Source organism: Numida meleagris, chromosome 3, assembly GCF_002078875.1.
Source record: "Numida meleagris isolate 19003 breed g44 Domestic line chromosome 3, NumMel1.0, whole genome shotgun sequence".
NCBI lineage: Eukaryota > Metazoa > Chordata > Aves > Galliformes > Numididae > Numida > Numida meleagris.
The window spans coordinates 76,658,465-76,678,585 of NC_034411.1; the positions used below are offsets into that span (position 1 = coordinate 76,658,465).

Below are 20,121 nucleotides of genomic sequence, written 5' to 3' on the forward strand. Positions count from 1 at the left end.
GCCTTAAAAATCTGCACTCTGGTGCCATTTTCAAAAGGGTCTCCATTGCATTAGCTTTACTCTGAAAACAAGATGAGATCTCGCTCCACATCTAAAGAAGTAATCCTTCTGTATTAATCCATACATTAATCCATACATATCCATACAATCCTTCTATATTAATCCATACATTTGTTCTCTGGGCATTAAATTCATTCTTTTAAATGTTTGTGTAGATCTCTGCTGTTTGTTATTTTGTTATTCCCTGCTAAAATAATGCCATTGCTGTAATTGTTTTTCTCTCTGGTTTCAGAAGCATTAGGAAACCTTAGTAACTTTTCCTTTTGTAAAATGAGCTTCTATTCACTGACCACTGCAGCAAATGACTAGAAGCTGGATATTTGAGTTCCCCGGGAAACTTGCATGGCATTGAGTTCATGCACACAAGCTGCCCTTTCTTTCATTATATAAGGAAAAAAAGATCTTTATGAAAGTTGAGTAGGAGATAAGATCAGTACGGTGGGCTGGTAATTACGTAAAGTAATATTCAGTCATTAGACAAAATGTACAGTTGATCCTATGGCTTAGTTGTGGGCGAGGAGTATGATCTAACTTTGCTGGTATAAAAGATGCAACCTTTTCATACATCAGGAAGGTACATCCACACGTCAAGGACAGCTCACATTTGAACATCGTCCTGCATTTTCTCACCTTTCTGATTTATTCTCATTGAACAAGGGAGGTAATATATTTTTATTTTTCTTTACTGTTAAAGAGGAACAATTACATATTTTTTTACATTCTCTTCCCCTTCTCTCCAAAAGTTTTCATCTCCTTCCATTCTGTCGAAGTTTTTACTTTACAAACTGGCTTGAAAGGTTGCATTGGAACTAAGAAATCGATACTTAGTGTTAAACTGGCTTTGTAAGTAATAGAAAACAAGGTTGTGGGATTGCATTACAGCTAAATTGTGATATTTTTTGATTTCTGGTTGGGTCTGGTAATGCTTCATTAGTAATCTTGTATTTTTATCCTGCTCCACAGTATTGCTGCCAGATGTCAAATGTTACACAATTCATGGTGCTAATACGTGTTTTAGAGTCTTTAAGTTGCTGGTCATGGTTAAACATGTTAAGGGAAAAAAAAAAAAAAGATGTTAGTCAAGATTTATCAGACTTCAGTGGTTTTGCTAACAGCTTACTCTATACAAGACAGCCAGAAGTGAGACATTGGCACTTCGTCGTTTCTGTGACATAGCCATACATCACTGCTAACCACTCTGGAAAGAAAGAAACACAGTGTGAGTGTTTGGCTCTTGCTGGGCACAGCATCACCACAGTCACTACGTAGAACGGCATAGAGGGACATCCCAAGTTTATGCTGAAGACATTAGGTTATTTCATATGGTTAGTACAAAGATGGCCCATCTAACAAAGCTTTCTGGCACGTCTGTGCAAAGACAAAGACCACAGAATTGGAGTAGGAATTCTGATTCCATGGAGCATAACATAAAGACATCCACAGAGTCCCACATGCATGTGAAAAGAAGACTTGCTTGCAATCACTGATAACAAGCTATCCTTGTTATGGTAACTGGTAATAGGATAATTTGTTTACAGAAAAAGACAAGGTATTGTAAACAGTGAGGTGAGACTCTGCCTGCTGGGGAAGGTGTAAAATTGCCATCTTTCCAAAGATCTGCTAAAATTCACAAATTACATAATCACAATAACCAAATCATAATGCTCCAATAGCTTAAGAAAGATAATAATTAACAGAGCAAATTAAAAGCTTAATTGAATTTGATTGTGAGGTGGTATAGATATTAACTGCTTTAGCATCATGGACACAGTCAAAAAAGCAAATGCAGAGCAGAATAAAAACATGGGGCTAAATTGCTGTCATATTGCTAGAGTAGAGACACTTGTGTCTGGGCTTTATTGACACGTCTTTGTTTTTAGTATGAGCCTGACAGTCTGACTCAATAGAGGAAGTGCAAAACTGCAATTTCAATTCCCTTTTTTGGTTAGTTTAATTTAAACAACTTCCCTCTGGGATTCCCTCAGACCCTTATAATGTACCAAATCATATGCATTCGTAGAAAAATTATGACAAAGAATGCCACAACGTGTTCAGCAAAGAGCATGAAGTCACACAGTAGTCAGTCAGTGGCTGTGGTGTTTAGTTAGAGAGCCAGTGGATCATTCAGACTTACCAAAATGATCAGGGTGATGTAGAAATGAGGTGTTTTGAAAAGTCTGTTTGTCGTCTTCTCCTGCTGGTGAATGAACGCTTCCAGCTGGCTCCTTCCACTGAGCCCAGTTCTGAGCCCCCAGATGGAGCAGGGCCTGAAGCTAAACTATGCTCTTGTGTCCCAGTACAGGCGAGTCTGCCAGCAGTCACACCCCATCTGTAGTGCTGAAAAGAGCACATACAGTAAATAACCTTCAAAGAAAAATCCTGTTTCTGAAGGGAGGGGTCTGATCAATTTATTCAGCACAACTTCATAAATGCAACTGAGCTCAGTTCACTTCCTAAAATGTCTGGCAGAATCATACGAGTGTTGATTGATGTAAACGGTGTGAATGTCCACCTTGATGGTACGGACACAGGTAACTTTTGTCCAGGGAGCAGAGCGCAGGGAGCTGGCAGCTGCCTTTCAGAAACCTGAGAGCACTGTTTAAAGCTCCTATGAGGCTATTGTGTTATCACCCTTCGTTGTCCTGCGTGTTCTCAGTGTGGCCACCTTGAATTCATTCAGTGGACGTGTCAGATCAAGCTGGCTTGGATCTGCCCTGAAGATCTGAAAAGAGGAAGGGATGCACAAAGCTTGCCTTATCACAAAACCTGGATAGCATTGAGTGAGTGCTGGATATGTTAAAAGCCCATGGCTAAGCCTAAGAGAAGGCTGAAACAGAGATGCATGTCTCACGTTTGGTGGGCATTACTCCAGGCTGCTGTAGCTGTCCTTTGCTATACAATGCTGCATGATGCAGGCTCTCTTTTTTAACACACATCTCCAGTTTCCTGTAGCACCTAAACACAGAAGACCACTTCTTATACTTAGATGGGTTTATGTAAAAGCCATAGCAGAGAGAAATAACCACCAGTAGTATTCAGCCTTCATGCATACACATGTTTACTAAACTAGTTTTTTATACTTCTTCCAAATGCTTCCTTCCAGTGCTTCCACAGTTACTGGCAGTGGGTTTTCTTCAAATTCTGCCCTGGCTGCTTTTAACTCCTTTATCCTCTGTTTCTTGCCAACATGGACTGACATGCTGGGCAGGTGGGACTGAGGAGGTGAAGTCTGCTGCACCTAGCACCCAACCTTTGCCACCCATTATTGCAAACTGATTGTCCTCTCCATCCTTCGTTTTTGCTGGACTTCAGATTGATTTCTTACCTCTAGTATTTGCTATCTTACTTAGAAAAAGTCTTGTTGCTCGTATTGTGCATTTATAACTCTCTGGCTTGCTCATAAACTTTGTTCCCTTCCACATTGCTAACTCTGATCAGGCAAGGGCTGTGTTCTCATCATCCTGTCTTTGGTCTTAGTGTCATCTGCTTGGGCATGAGCTTTTTCTGTTTGCTATGATCATGGGCTTCTCTGGTTTTGTTTCCTTCGCTGTCCTGAGTTCAAAACTCTGTTGTATGATCAGTGTTGCATAGCATTCTGACTCCTTCCTTCTTTGCAGTCTGTTTGATCAATGAACCAAGACCTGCTGACCTGTGCGTGGAAGCCTCACATCCCCACATATCTCTGGGAATTTGTATGGCAATGGGGTGTCCCTCTGTTAATCCATACACTCTTTGTACACATCTCGATATTCCAGGCTCACTTAGATGATCATACCAAGCAAGTGGCTTCTCTCCTTGGACCACCTCAGGTTTGCCTCTCCATCTGGATGCAAGCAGGCATTATTTGTACGCTTGCATCATTGTGGCAGTCTCTGCAGGGATTCTGCTGGGGAGGTGCAAAACCTGAAAAGAAATAGCTTGCCAGTATATGAAAGCTGATTCCATTTAATTATTCTTTGCTCTCTTGATTTTCTACTATATTTTTTTCTTAGGGATGTCAGTGCCCTTTCCAATAGCATGGCATGCTTAAATATCCTCTACACCAAATCTCAAGATTAATGTCTTTGTTGTTGCCATTATTGTTGTTTTCACTGTCACTGCATTTTTATAAATACTTGATGCCACAGCGGGATCCCTCCCTGGAGAATATTTATCATGAAGTAGCAGCAATGACTGGAGTGACTGGACGAAGAGCTCTTAACTTTTTTAACTTGCAAAAGCAAGTGACTTTCAGTATCTATGATGTATCAAGTGTTGTCAGCCTGAGGCCTTATCTTGCCTGTCAGCCATCGTGCTCTTGGGGGACAATTTCCATCTTTAAAACCAAGGGGTCAGGTGGCCTACACAGGCACAGAAACTGTTCACAAGCTCCTACTGTGAGAGCCTGGCCCCAGGTGCTGCCTGCACTTGGGGTGCTGCAGGGCCTGCTGTTCAGACACGGCCCAAACACACCTCGTTTGGCTGCCGGTGTGGCCTGGGGCTGTGACTGCAGGGGCAGGGAGACCTGCATGATCAGATAAGGTTTCTCATAAGGCAGGTGGTGGTTGGGATCTGTGGGCTCTGTATGCTGAGTGCGGCCTGGGCCCAGTGTCCCTGGGGCCAGGTAGCAGTGAGTACAGCACTGCTGCATGGCTGCAGCAAAACACCATCTCTGCAGGGTGGGCACGGACAGTGCTGAGCCCAAAGAGCCTCATGGGAAGATCTGCAAGGGCAGAAAAAGTCCATGAGTGAGAGACTGGGCAAGACTTGTGCTTGAGACACTCAGTTGCAGACTTCATGCCTAAATGTGTCATCCTCACACTTGTTTTAGGCTAACTCAGATCTTGCCTATGTTTCCTTTATGAAGGGTCATGTCACAGGCATGTGACACTATTCTTGCTGAAAAGAAACACCATCCTTCACGACTATGTTTTTGTTTCTGACCAAGCTGGTACAGCAATGCCTGAGAATGACTTGAAAGATCCTGTGGTAACTAGCAAAAGCATCCTGCTGATCTGCATGTAGCCTTTTCTTAGGTATGAGGAGGGACAGAACTGAGGTTTTGTGTCCTTCTCCATGAAATCTTACTGGCAATAGTAATAATAAAAAAAATAGAGAGAGAGAGAGAGAATTTGGGATGATATTCATATGGCCACAGCTTATATGTACTGCATATTTAATGCTATGGTTTTTATTAATTCATATCCGAGATATACATTACCCCGTGGTTTAGATTTGATCTGGATCAAATATAGCCACAAAACTGTATGTCAGAGAACAGAGAAGATGTGATACAACATTTATGGCCACTTCATTTCATTTGCTAGCTGCACAAGAACAGACGTGCCACGCAGCATATGCCTTCTTGCACATTTTTAAAAGTTTGAACCAACCAAGGTGAGTTTATATCAAACCAGCTTTCTGTATTCTTCATCTGTTGATCAGAACCCAGAAGCCAGTCTACAGTGCCAGTAAAACAAAGCCTGATGCAAATCTCAGTCCAGAAGATGATGGTGACTCTGAACTTGCTGGGACTCTCCTGACGAGGCCACTAAACAGCAGAGGTGTCCCAGGAAGTGGCTCAAGGGCTGTTTAAGCCCTCCCAAGCTCCCTTTGGCACCGTGTCTCCTTGGGCTGCTGTCTGAGAGGAGCATGTCCCTCCCACTGGGATCACGACTGAGTGGGGGCAGCTCTCTGTAATGGAAGAGGTGCTTTCTTCCACCTAGGAACAGGACTATGAAAATCTGTCTGTGGGGACTTGGGCACTAAAGTGGTCAGTGTCTAGACAAATAATCTGACTCTTGGCTCAGGAAACTGTCCAAATGTGAAATTATTTTATCTGAAATTAGTCTTTCCATGGCCTGGATTCTACAGATTCTGTTGTCTTCTCCATAAACGTCTGCTGTCTTTTCTCCACTCTATCATAAATATTAGACAGTTACGGTATTTGAAGTTTATGCACTATGGTTTATGTTAATATTCAGAAAATATTTTTAAGGCCAGAAGGAGAGGCACATTTTTGTTAGGAGAGTGGTGATGAAGTCAATTTTCTGAGGCTATAAAATGCACATCAGTGTACTACATTTTCAGTTTCTGCTCTTGGTTTTAAATTGTCCCTGTTACTTGCACTGAATGCTGTATTAGTGTGTAGCCTAGATAATGGTACTGTAACCAGTGTGAAACAGTCCTTTAAAAATGTGCTTATTTGTATTTCCAGAAAGATCATGGATTGCTACAGGAAGTATGCAGCTGTCACTTTGACCATTTTGTCTGTATTTCTGCATCTTCTTCATACTTTCCCAGATGGAGAGTTTCTCATGCAGGGTAAGCTGCGCTCAGCATTCAGAAATAGGACAATTGTAAAAAGCAGTAATTAAACTTGTTTTATAAATGTGGTAATAAATCTTATCATTCAATTGCATTTATTGACACTGGGATGTGAAGGTATAATTACTCAAGATATTTTTACTTCCTATTCCTTCTTTAAACTTGATTTCTCCAGGTCATGAGTCTCTCTGATGACAGTAACCTCATCTTGATGTGGTGACCTTAATCCTTGAAACATTATCAAATAGAAATGTTTCATTTTGCTGTATTTCTGACATCAAAGTGGCCACACGACACCAGGAATAGCAAAACATTAGTTCCTCATCATAATGCATCGAATATATTTCTTCTGAAAGACCTGTTGTGCTGCAGCCAGAGCTAGAATGAGTTTACTGGGACAAAGCCACAGTGTGTAGTAGTGTGCCATAGAGATTTCCATCAACATAGGCTCCAACTCACACAATAGGCTGAGCACTTCTTCCCATAGGGTCACACACAAACTCCTCACGAGCAAGGTGGGTCTCATGGATCAACACTGAGAAAGCAGTGCCTTTACCAACATCCACTCAGCAGCAGTATTAACACAACACAGCTTGATCCTGTTTGTCCTTTCTGGCCAATCAGGACTGAGGTTCGTAGTGTTCATACACGTGAATGCGGTGTGAGTCCCTCCAGTAGTTGGTCTTAGAGCCTCTCTCTAAGCTCCTCTCTATCTCCTAGCAGGCCTGAAGATCTTGGTCTCCTCCAGTTGCACCCGAGTCTACCTCCTGCCAGGGCCAACATGCTAAACCTTTTCTTTTGTTGCTCCTGGGTGGGGAGTTGAATGCTCCATTTTGATGATCAGGTTAGGAGGGCTCCTCTGCCTGCCACTGTTCCTCTCCACTGCCAGGTCTCTGTATTCACTGTAGCCTTTAGTCTTGTAATCTAACACGTAAGCATTTTGGTAAAAACCCATTTTCACACTTAAAATGATTTGATTTTTAATAGTGTTGAGTATTTGCCTTCTGCCAATTGATTTTCTTTAATAAGATTTGAACAAAATATAGAAAAATGCAAGCTACATAAATCCTGAAGTCACCAGGCATATTTTATATTCACAGATAACTGAGTTTTACCTGAAAACAGGCACTGCCTAGGAAGCACTAGCAAATGCTGCTGTTACTAACTACCCGCAGCTAATAGATCTTATAGGTAGAGCTACTGTAGTACACTTACTGAAAAAATGCTGTCAACAAAACTAACTTAGAAAGAACAGAAAATAAATGCTTGTGCCTTGCCTGGAAAGGCGCACTCTAGTTTTACAAGTAGTGGATGATGTGGAGCTGAAGGACCCTGAAGAAGAGAGCTTTTGTTTCTGTGCTTTTCAGCTCTGCGTGCATCAAGAAGCAGAACACAACCAGTACTTCCTCTTACTGCCTGTGCTTTCCCTTTCTCTTTGAAGATGAATGGCCATCAAGTAAAAGTCTTTTCTACATGTTCTTATGGCAGGTTGTCCAGAGTGCAAGCTAGGGGAAAACAGATTCTTCTCAAAACCAGGAGCCCCCATTTACCAGTGCACTGGGTGCTGTTTCTCCCGGGCCTATCCCACTCCAATGAGGTCCAAGAAAACCATGCTTGTTCCAAAGAACATTACATCAGAAGCAACGTGCTGCGTAGCAAAGGCATTCACCAAGGTGAGAATGTAAATGAGACCATTTAAGCTTGTTTTAGGAGGCAATGTGTAAATGAAGCAGCAAATAGAAAATAATATGTTTTTGTTGGAGGGCACTGAGCAGCTATTTGAGGAAAGCATCCTTGGTACTTATATCATTTACACTTGTGCTCACTTGTTTTTTAAAAATAAATTAAAATGTTAACCAGTAGCAACTCTGATATTCAGTTGGGATATGGAAACTGGTGCAGTGCCACTGCCTTCAGTGAAACTACTGTGACTCATGATGCATGAATTGGATTTCTTGTCCATTCATTTTTAACTCTCCTGGATGTATCCCCTCTCCTTAAATGTCATGAAGTGTGGATTTGATTTTAATTAGTCACTTTCCTTGCTTCTTTCCTGCATAAGCAGGAGTCCTCTGAGAACGTGGCTGGTCAATACTATCAATTACGTACCTGGGAATGAGGGACCAAAACCATCTGTACTCATTAGATTAATTGAGATTGTGTTTACTTTTAATAGTATAACCAGGAGGGAACTGTAAACATGTGCAGCTACTTTGAGCATTTAACAGTCCCATCTGGAAGGTTCTCTTGAAGAGAGATTCTGCTAAAGCTGATTATTTTGGGAGTGATTCAGCTTCAGGTGAAGAAACCTTAAACTGATGTAATCATGGTGAGCTAGCTGATGCAAGCCAAGATAGCTGTCATATGGTGATCTGAATCATGCTCACTGAGTGTGCTGATGAGGGGCTCAGTTCAATTACTGGTTCACAGGTTTGGTGCCATTTGAGATACCCTAGGGTACTCAAGACATTTGTGTATAGCTGGCAGACACAGGACCCATAAAAGACCTTCTGGAGTGGCAGCTGGGGGCATGGTGGGATCCCATCTGATGTCTGAAAAGGCTATCAGCCTTTCTGTGTACGCAACTGGACGGAGCCCTGGGTCTCCGCTAGCTGCAATGTGAGCCCAAATATATGGATTACCTATAGATACCTACAATTGAACACGTTTTAGCTCTTCATCTGAGTAGAACATAGATGTTTTTCTAGACCGCCAACATTATGCTTGCTCTGAGGCAGGAAATAAAGTTTGGGTATAAAAATAAAAAATATAAAAATAGCTCATAGTGCTCATGCTTTCTGTTTTTCTAATCTCCCTGTGAAGTATGTTAAAGACACTTCCTGATTTGTCATAGATTGGTTACTCAACACTTTTTTGAAAAATAGACACTTTAAAATGTGCCAAATTAGGGACACCAGGCTGCATGTTGCTGTTGAAAACCATCTCATTACAGCTCCAAAAGCCACTGATGATGCAGCTTCACAGACTGGCATTCAGAGGCCGCTCTAGTTCACATACTCCTTGAAGCCTGTGTACTGCTTGGGGTTAAGAAAAAGGCTTCAGAAATCTTTTGCTTGAGATTGCAGTTTTAACTGTGTAGCTAATCCTAATTATTTTCTTTTTTGTGTGTGTGTTTTCTTTTTTTAAGATTACCCTTAAGGACAATGTGAAGATAGAGAACCACACAGATTGTCACTGCAGTACCTGCTACTATCATAAATCTTAAAGCCTGTCCCTTTGTTAATGATCAAGGACAACGGTGAATGGAATATTTGTTTTTCGGCTTTTATAGCGCCGCTGTGTATAATCTTGTGTTTTCTGATCAAGACACTGAGTAGACTTTTGAATGAGATGGATGGCTGTTTTATTTCCTCTTTGCTTCTTCATGCATTTAAGTAAGTTTAACTATTTCCATTAGGGATTAGATGCAGCACTTGCATGACAACCATAAGCTCGACCTATTTTTAAAATAAACTGTCAGATAAATTGTCGATGTTTCTTGAGGAAAAATGATGATTTCATAGCTTAAAACAACAAAAAAGAGATTTTGTAGGAGTTCATTTCTATGTTTTTTTGTTTGTTTTTGTGGCAAACAGAGGAAGGAGGAAGAGAGGGGTGGGAAAGTGGGCAGAAAAAGAAACAGTAATTTCCCCTTATTCATTTAGTGATGTTTGGATTTTTTTTTTAAACACAACAGTTTGTTTTTCTTGCTTCTTTTCTGTTTTTTTTTTCTCTTTAACTTGTGGCATAAAGTTTAACAGCAATCTGTGCAATGTACTCTGCCTTTCTGTGCCATCTTTGATTTTGCTTTGAATTTAATCTTCTCCCATATCGATAAATGGACGCAGAAGGAGATCTTGTAAAGACCTATGCAGTGTAGCAGCAGTAGAGGAGAGGCATAGCACATCTGTATTAGCTATTTAACGTGTGGCTGAGCAGCATGGCATAGGGCTTTAGTAATTCCCAAATGCAATGTGCCAGACTGAGATATACAAATGGGAAAGGAAGGGACTGTATTAGGTCCTAAATGGACCACAGAACACATATTTAGCATCGATGACCTTCAAGTTGTAAATGGGGATTTTAGAGATAGCACTTGTTTGGTTGTAGTAGGTTGGAGTGAAGTCTCTGGAGGAACTGCTTGTGAATCTGCAGCCTGCCCATATGAATGTGAAATACATAAATTCCACTTGTCTTAACCCAAATATCTGTAATGAGAACATCAGTCCTGCTGTGATCACTAAAGGCAAGGGTTTAAATGTGCTCTCTCAGAAGGCCACAGATATATTTGCAGGGTACTTCCCTGCAGCAGATACTGTGAGGGTCATGGTACAAATGTGTAGCAGAGCTTCTGATGGAGAAAGGGGAGGGCACCTTGGGGTGAGGCTGTGAGTATGGCTGCTGTGCCCTGGGGCATAGCCATGGCTGATATCTGCTGCAGTCCTAAATGACAGACCTCCAGGGCTAGCCTTTGATGAGGCCCTGGAGCAGCCCAGGACTGGCAGGATCTAATGATGACTTAAATCCACTGTACACTCACACCTGCTGTTTTCTAAGAATACCATAGGGTTTTGTGGCAAAGATGACTTCTTCTTGTGGATAGAGAAAAAAGCAAAATTATTCAGCATATGTCCAGTAAATCCTGAAAGCCCGATCCCCAGGATTTGATCTCTGGTTCAGTCTCATCTCTGGAACCACCAGTCTGACCCAGTCCTGTGTTGTACTGCAGAGTCAGCTGTGCTGTGCCATTCCTGGGAGATGTTTTACCTAATTTGCTCCTGGAGAAACTTCCAGTGGTTATTCCAGAATCTGTCAAGGAGACTGGCTCTGTTACTTCTGATGTCACTAAGCTGGAAAAAAATCACTCTCCTGGAAAGTTTTTTGTGATATTTTATGTATGATATCTTTGCTTCAGTATTACTTTTGTTCAAAGGGGATGTAGTCCAGCAGGGTGGTCTTTAGTATGAGTTTAATAACATCAGCAGGAAAGGTTTTCGTATTGAGAAGTCTAATTTCTCATTCTGGATCATTGCTCAATACATTATGGGAATACATGTCAAGCAGCCTCTAAAGCTGACTCACAATTCCAACCTGTTGTGCAATTTTATTAAACATGATTGATGCAGATACTTTTACGGGGATCCGGGTTCTGCCTGGGATTTCTAGGCAACGAGAGAGGAGTGATCTGAAGCTGCAAGCTGATTGCCTTTGAGAATGGTATTGCAATTTCTCATAACTTTGACAGGACTGAAATGGAGAGCAGGGAAACACATTCTCCAAGGTTGCCTTGCAGTGCCTATTTGCCCTGTGAAATGTCTCCTTGGGTGGATTCTAACTCAAGTGAGATCCTCCAACAGCACCTTTTATCTGCTGGTCTATTCCTTCCTGTCCTGCCCAGAAGAGCAGTTTGGTGACATGATAAAGTTCTGTTTGCATCTTTTGAAACAGCTTTCATCCTTCTCATTGTAAAATCATAGAAATATTGAAAAATGGTAACAAATTAGAGTGAGAACCATGCTTTGAAGAAGACATGAGATGCTGTAGCCTTGTATCATTCTAGAATGCCTGCTCTATTTTTCATTCTCTGGCTTATTCCCTCTTGCTTGTACAAAACCACTTACTCCTAAATTTCTCAACTTGTGGATCCTTCTCCCTTCTGAAGCGACCTTTGCATCAAGGGCTGGCAAAGTGTTTACTGTGAGGGCATATGGAATGTGCGAGCACCCCCTTCATTACCTTATCTGGTTAAAGCCCTTCAGCCTGAAAGAAACACCGCTTAACAAGGAAAGTAATAAATTATACACTGAGATACACAAACCTAGCAGCAGGTGATAAGGGAGACGATGACAAAGAGCAGACCCCTTCAGCCCATGACCGATGGGTCTTGGTGTTCTGAAGGAATGGTGGCAGCACTGAGGGTGTTAGTGGTGGCAGGCTGAGCTTTGTGAATGCTGAGAAGCACGGCGAGACATCTGAGAGAGTCTTGTGGGGCGGTGCAGAACTTACTGTGGGGTATCAGAAGGAGCTTGTGGGGTACTTAGAGAAAGGGCCAGAGGTGGAAAAAAAGAGGTAGCAGTGGTCAGGGGGATTGGGTTGAACTGGGGAGGAGCAAGCATGTGAAAACAGGGGAGAGAGGGGTATTAAAGGGCCGGCTTTGTGTAAGCAAGATGCCAGTCAATATGCTTTATCTGACTGAGCCCTCTGCTTGATCACTGCAGTCTATCCCATCTTCTTATTAAATCCTTTACTTAACTACTTTTTTTTCTGTGTAATCTCACTCACTGTCCTATATGCAAGTGCAGCTGGAGAAGGGACCCATAGATAGGTCTTGGTGCCAGCAGCTGGAGAGACTGATATGCCAAAGAGTGGTAGCATCTGGGGGGACCAGGGTGCATGTTTATGTGAATATCCAGTCTGAGTCCTGAGACCCAGAGTGCCCAGGAATCCCAGCTGGGCAGTAGTGCTCAGCAAGGAGACATCCTGGCCCTAGGGCTTGCAGGATTCAGCAGCCAGCTCTGAACATATACAATCAAAATACATTTTTGATACTGCTCAAATCAGGACAAGACTGAATTGTTTATGTGTACATGTGAGTATGAAAAGCAAAGCCATAGCAAGGAAAGTGGTGGTGCTCAGCGAGTGAGCTGGTGCACAGTCGGGGCTAGGAAAAGCATTACTACGTGTTATGAGAAAGCTAATGCAGTTGACCGTAATAGAGAATGAGTGGTTCAGAAGCCGCTTGGGATATTAGTAGGAATAGAAACTGGAAGGCAGTGTAGACACATACCTATAAGGGCTAAATGCCAAATTTCCAGTAGGAATGGAAAACAGAAGGAAAAGTACAATATAGCTTCCTTGTGTTAGGAAATGGCTGGGACAGAGGGTAGATCAGTTGTATATATTTAAAAGGGCGCTGGGAGAAAGGATCGCAAAATCAGAAGAGACTGATCTCTTGTTTATGCGAACAGCCAGTGCGCAGCTTCTGCATTTCAGCATGAGGACGGAGATAAAATGAAGTCCTCGTCAGTGTGGTTTATAAGTAGCAATAAATCAGTCAGGCTAATACTGCAGATTAAAAATGCTGAAGCTCATGTGGGCTGAAGATATAAATGATACGTTTTTACTGTCACAGTGACCTACATAAACCTACATCACCATGGCCCTAATAACAAATTCATTCTGTGCACAGAGGAGCTCTCTGACAAAGCTCTGTTTGCTGAGGGCTTGTGCCCAGCCTCACTGAAGAGCATTTTGCTGTGTCCTCGGCAGACCTGTCTCTTGGTGGAGATCTGAGGTATTTACCTATCAGCCAAAAAAATGCTCAAAACTGAGCAAGGGGTTAAAGTGCTGCTGAGGAACAGATGTGAGGATGGTCAGTGTGGAGGCCTCCCTGCTGCAAGCTCTGATGATTTGGAGGTATTGCAATTTCCATTCCCCGTCTGACATGATCAGGAAGGGTGAGCTCTCAGTAGGAAGATAAAGCCTGTGAGCTGCAGGGATTTTAATGAAATGAAATTTCTTACAAGGCCTCCTACTCTTTGCAAGTCTGAGAAGCTGCAAATTAGCAGGAGCCTTCCTTTTCCCATCCTTTACCCTGTCTAAACAATGATTTTAAACAGCAGTCAGGGGGAAAGGGAAGCTTATCCCAGGACCTGTGCTGGCCAAGAGCAGACTTTGCAGCAGGGTGAAAGAAGGCTGCTCTGACAAGTCTGGAAGACAGCCGGATACATTTATGTACAGAAGAAGCCTCCACAGTGGGGAGAAGGCCATTTGGTTATGTCAAAGAGCATTGCCATGAAGAAAGATATGTGAAAATAGCTTTAGGAAATACGCTAACACATTTTGTGATGGAATAAAACCAACGATTCGTTAGCGTCTGGAGGATTTCCCCCTTTAAGGGGTTTCCCTATTGCTATGCAGTTTCCCGTGTTTCTGGCATATGCTAACCCAGCAAGTGGCTACAGTCAGCTTGCAGTAAGATGCCACCACTGCTTATGCATCATACAAACACTGCGTACATATATGTGCACAATCACTGTCCTGCCTGGCCATTGGGTATATTGAGGTATGATAGAAACCTCTTTTGGTTGAGGGAAATAGCAAAAAAACAGCTTTTTTTTTTTTGGGGGGGGGGGGGGGAGGGAGAGGGGTGATAGGCCTTCAGCTCAGTGTAATTTCTTGGGTATTTCTTTTCTATTTTTTTGACAATTTGTTCTTGAAAATCATCTGTCTCTCTCCACAGTGTGGTTGTTCTAAAAGCAGAAAAAAATGCCTTTCTGGTCAAATCATTCATCTGTGTAGCCCAAGGACTCTCTCTGACTCTGGCCATATCAGATGCTGCTTTAGGGCAAAATATGAGGCTGGCCTCTTCTTGCAGGCATTTCCCCTTGTACCACTCTCAGTATCCACATTTGATTTTTGGGGGTATTAGAGGGTTCTTCTCTTCCTCGTCCTTTTTGTACTGTTCATGAACTCCTTTCCTATGGATTTATCTAGACCCATTTGAAGCTGCTGCTATTATCTGCCTCCATAACCTCCTGTCACAGTAAGTTACGGAATTGTAAAAAAAGTACCCACTTTAATCTGTTTAAACTAATCTCCTAGATATTGCTTTCATGATTTTATAATCCACAATCGTTTTTCTTCTCTGTGTTTTCCTCTCCATGACAAAGAGCCCAGTATTTCTAGGTTCTCCCATCAGGCAGCTGTTGGATCATTTTCATTGCTTTTCTCTGTACCTGCTTTAACTCTTCTGCATCCTTCCTCAGCTGCAGAGGGCAGACCATGAACTGTCCTCGAGTGGGGCTAATTCAAATTTAGAAATGGCAGCAAAACAATGCCCTCTGACTCATTCTTGGGACCCTTTTCCTTGATATTGTTTTGGCGTTTATTGACAACCAGAGACTTGTTAATGATTACACTTAAGATCTTCTTTTTTTCTTCTTTTTTGACGTGCTGCTGTTAGTTCTGTATCCAGCATGCTGTAGGCATTGTTTTGATTATTTTTTCCCTAGCTGCGCTGCCTTACATTTATCTGAAGCCTATCTGCCATATATTTGCCCATTTAGTTGTGTGTGGTCTTTCCAGAGTTCTTCATCAGCATAGCATTTGGCTGCCTGGAGGAGTTTAATACAATCTGTAAATCTGGAAATTTTGCTGTGGTTTTCCTTCACCAGGACTCTGATGAGTGTGTTGGATGGAACTGGATCCAGCATTTTTTCCTGAAAAGTGAAAAGCCACGTTAAGACTATCCTCTGTTTCCTATCCTTTAGCCAGGTTTCACTTCATAAGAGAAACCTTTTTTCCAACTCTGTGGCAACCTAAGTTCCTTTGAAAGCACTCTTCCAGCATGATTTTGGCACGTCTCTGCTTTCTGTGTTGTTTTGATTGTAAAACACTCCACATCTTGGCACCCAGCTCAAGCTTTGACTTGATATGGTCTGAACAGTTGCCTTCACAGTGGGTTTGGGGTCAGGTTTGCTCGCAGCAGAGTCAGCTTTCCTTTTTTGAAAAATCAATGAGGATATATTCCTTTGGACCAAGCCTAGTGATAATTAGGCTCAGAGAATGCCAGACCTGAGTTTCCTGGCTGCGTCTCCACTTCCAACACCTCCGTATGGAGAGAGCCCAGAGGAGGTCGGGGCCAGAAATGAAACCACTGCTCCCACCACAGCTCCTGTCCCTGCCTCTCCTCCTTCCAGGAGTGATTAAAGTAAGGTCGCTGGCTAGCCTATATCAACACAAGAGCTTTCACCCCATACAGACACAGCTCAGCTCACAGTGCTGGGAAAGCCAGCATGCTCTTTTTCTGTCTTTATTTTTTTCCTTTCCATTTCTCTCCCTTCATCGTTCTCTGCCCATCTTCTCCCTAGTGATACTTGGGCTGGTGCGGAGGCTCATCAGCTCTCTCTCAGCACACAGTGCTCAAGGTTGTTCTTCCTTGTCCTCACTCCTTTACAACAGTGTGCAGTCATTAATTTGCCAAGTAAGATAAGGTCAGACAAGGCAAAGAAGGGAGAATTATATTTTTTCCCTGCCAGTTTCTGAGTTGATTTGAAATAGTTATTTTTTCACATGTGTTTGTCATTTCAGTTGTGTTATATCTTTATCCTAAGAGGTTCATAATGTTCTTTTCATGCAGATATCCTCCCAGAGGAGGATGCAACAACAAAGCAATTCTGAAAAGTCACCAAATGAATTAATGTGCAAAACATTGGTCCATGTGTTTTTGAAAAGACAGAAAGGGATCCATGGAGCCCAGGAGAAGGGGTTCCAGCTGATGGGGCCTCCCAGGGGAGGGCTGGAGGTGGGCAGATGAAACGGCTCTAATTTACCAGTTAAAAGAGATGGGAAATTGCATGGTCATTAGGAGCATTTCAGCTATGGATGCCGAGATAATGGCAAGCATAAACACATCCAGTGCTTCAAGAAGGAAGGTGGCCCTATAGACATTAGAGATGCTATTTTCCTTTGTTGTGTTTTGGTCAGCTTATGTGCTTCTTCATGGTGGGGTTTTCTTCAGTTTGGTACTTGGGTAATGATACAGCTGTTCCCATTGATATAGGTTCCTAACAAGGATCTTCTCCAGTTTCTTAATCTTACTGATTCTCTTTCATCCCAAACAGATGAGAAAACATTATCTTGCTGAGGATGCATTGTCAGTGGAGAGTGAAAGGAGACTGAAGAAAAAGCTGAGTGCTCATAATAAGGTAGCTGGTGAAGATGATCATAGAATCACAGAATGGCTTATGTCGGAAGGGACCTTAAAGCCCACTCAGTTCCACCCTCTGCCATGGGCAGGGTGCCACCCAACAGCTCAGGCTGCCCAGGGCTCTATTCAACCTGGCCTTGAATGCCTCCAGCGATGGGGCATCCCAACTTCTCAGGGCAGCCTGTGCCAGCACCTCACTACTCTTGTTAACATTAAGCTTTATCATGAGTACAAGCCTTTCTGTGCTCTGCAGGGTAAGAACATCCTAGGGCACCACTGGCCCATTGACTTTTTGTTGGTGTCATGAGTGTAACAGCCCCCTGTGAAGGGCTTGGAAACAGGAGTTGTTGTGCTATGATCCATTGAGGTGTTGTGGATCAGCTCAGGAAGGAGCTGTCATTTCTTACTTTTGAACTGAGTATTAAGGTGCTGCAGGAAAACTTGGGGACAACATTTCAGTTTAGCTTGTGACTCACTATATCGGAATAGCCACAAACACAGCATAGATAATAACAAAGGTTTTTTGCTTTTAGGCTGCCTGATTGGAGAGTTGCTCAGGGCTGAAGAAAACCCTGGGAATCTTGAATGAGGAATGTGTTAAAATAATGCCTTTGCTGTATACATAATCACTCTTGAGAAATGATCACGTACTTGAATCGTGCTTTGTAGTTTCTAAAACCAAATTTGCAGTCACTCCTTTGATACTTACAGTTAAAGCTCTGCCCTTGATATTTCCTATTTCTTCTGTTTCATATTATACTTTAGTATAAAATATCAAGTAAAATTGTTACTGTTTTCTTCCAGGAATAAAGTGTGGTTTTTTGCTTTTGTTATTTTAAACCATCATTTCAATGGGCTGGGCAAAATATCTTGTAGATTGTTGTTTAAGGGTAGAAACCACAGCGCCCACTTACACCTCTTCAGGTAATATAAACAGACCTTACAGGAAGGAAGTTTGGACAAATTCTGTATTTGGTAAAGGCTCCTCTGAGCAGATGGTGCAAAAGACCAAAAGATTGCTCCCTGAGGTCCTCTCCCTGTCCTCAAGCCCTGCTGTGAAAACATTGCAAGGGCTGGAAGAATAAGGCTATTTGTGCAGGACTGTTGTAACTCTGTCATCTTCTTCTTAGATATCGTAATCCATATTGGAGGGGTAATTGCATGCACTCATATAGCAAAATACAACCATGATCCTCTCCAGAAAAACTGCAACCAGACATCCCTGAAAGCTGAGTATTGCTGGATTTTAAGCTACCACCAGCATGTTGTCAGGACCTTCTCTGAGAAAAGGACACATCTCCTTGGGCATGAATATAGGTAGATGGGTGAATGGGTGAACTGCCTGCTGCCACATGCATATTTACTACAGTACAAATGTGAAGCTCCAACAACCACACACCTCTCTTTGTTACAAAGCACTCTGTATTTTACCTGGAGGAAATCATGTTTCACTTACTTATTCTCACAGCTCCCCTTTTTACCCTGAGGCAGTTATTCCCTGAGCCATGGCAAAGTTCTCAGCAGAAGCAAACACACTCTGCAACCTTCACAGCGCAGATAGATCTAATCTGAAGCAGAGAAGCAAGCCCTGAGCACACTATTAGAAAGAAATACCCCCAGCAGCCTGGCCCCAAGAAGGCCACGCAGTGCACACCTTGGTGTGACTGAGACCAGGCAGCCATCACCAGCCACTGTGTCAGCAAGTAGAAGGGACGGAGGTTTCACAAGGCAAACTTAAAAAATTGAAGAGGAAACTAAAATACATGGTTAGGCTTCATAGCAAAAACTGTGGACTTGATAGAAACGCTTGTTTCCTAGAGTATCACGGCTTTCCCTGGTGAGCCTTTCACTGCTGTGACTCTGTCTTTATACCACAGAAGCTGTGACTGTCACCTCTCTTTGGAACCTTTCTTTGTACTAGCAGAGGTGCAAACTATATACATGTATGTATATATATTTTTAAAAGGTCTTTGATGAAACTCAGCAAACAATCCTTTCCTGCAGTTAGTGTGTAGTTTGCTGTGCTCCTTCAGACTTAAACTCTTGGTGACCTGTGGCATTCCCCAGAGCTCAGTACTGGGACCAGTTTTGTTTAACATTTTTATCAGTGATCCTGCTGAGAGGATCAAGTCCACCTTCAGTAGGTTTGTGGAGAATGCCAAGTTAGGCAGGACTGTCGGTCTGCCTGAGAGTGGGAAGGCTCTGCAGAGGGATCTGGGTGGGCTGGGTGGATGGGTCAAAGCCAGCTGCATGGCATTCGTCAGAGCTCAGTGCCGGGTCACGCACTTGGGTCACAACAACCCCATGCAGTGGTGTAGGGCTGGGGAATAGTGGCTGGAAAGTTCCCTGGCAGAAAAGGACTGGGTGTGCTTGTCGGCAGTTGGCTGAACACGAGCCAGCAGTGTGCCCAGGTGGCCAAAAAGGCCAAGAGCACCCTGGCCTGCATCAGAAACATTGTGGTCAGCAGAGCAAGGGAGCAGCACTGGTGAGATTGAACCTGGAATACTGTGTTCAGTTTGGGGCCTCTTGCTACAAAAAGGACATTGATCTGCTGGAGTGTGCGTAGAGAAGAGCAAGGAAGTTGGTGAAGGAATGAGAAAACAAGAGTTATGAGTGAGGAGTGGCTGAGAGAACTGGGCCTGTTTGATATGGAGAAGAGGAGGCTGAGGGGAGACCTCATCGCTCTCTACAGTTACCTGAAAGGAGGCTGCAGTGAGGAGAGTGTTGGTCTCTCTTCTTAGGTGACAAGTGATAGAACATGAGGAAACAGTCTCAAGTTGCACTGGGAAAGGTTTGGGCTGCATGACTTTCTTTACAGAGGAGACGGTCAAACATTAGAACAGGCTGCCCAGGAAGATTGTGGAGTTCCCACCCCTGGAGGTATTCAAGAGACCCGTGGATGTGGCACTAAGGGACATGGTTTAGTGATGGGACTCTGTAGGTCAGGTTGGACTTGGTGATCTGGAAGGTGTTCTCCAGCTGGGATGATTCTATGATTCTAAATGCTCATCTGTTCTCAAGCTCACCCTTTTCCACTTAAAAGC

General features: G+C 42.9%; 1 protein-coding gene across 12 annotated transcripts in view; it reads left to right on the plus strand.

Moving 5' to 3' along the window:
- Window positions 1-17,906, plus strand: part of CGA (glycoprotein hormones, alpha polypeptide) — a 35,263-nt gene extending 17,357 nt beyond the window's left edge. Inside the window, exons 1-6 of one of the 12 annotated variants that reach the window (XR_002436291.1) lie at window positions 5,204-5,436; window positions 6,257-6,363; window positions 7,855-8,039; window positions 9,515-16,078; window positions 16,992-17,075; window positions 17,611-17,906. Coding sequence is in view for 5 of the 12 variants with exons in the window: in XM_021389452.1 (XP_021245127.1) it covers window positions 5,342-5,436; window positions 6,257-6,363; window positions 7,855-8,039; window positions 9,515-9,592 (465 nt within the window). In the remaining 7 variants the exon portion in view is untranslated. The other 11 variants (XR_002436293.1, XR_002436294.1, XR_002436296.1 and 8 more) reach the window with 11 other exon arrangements.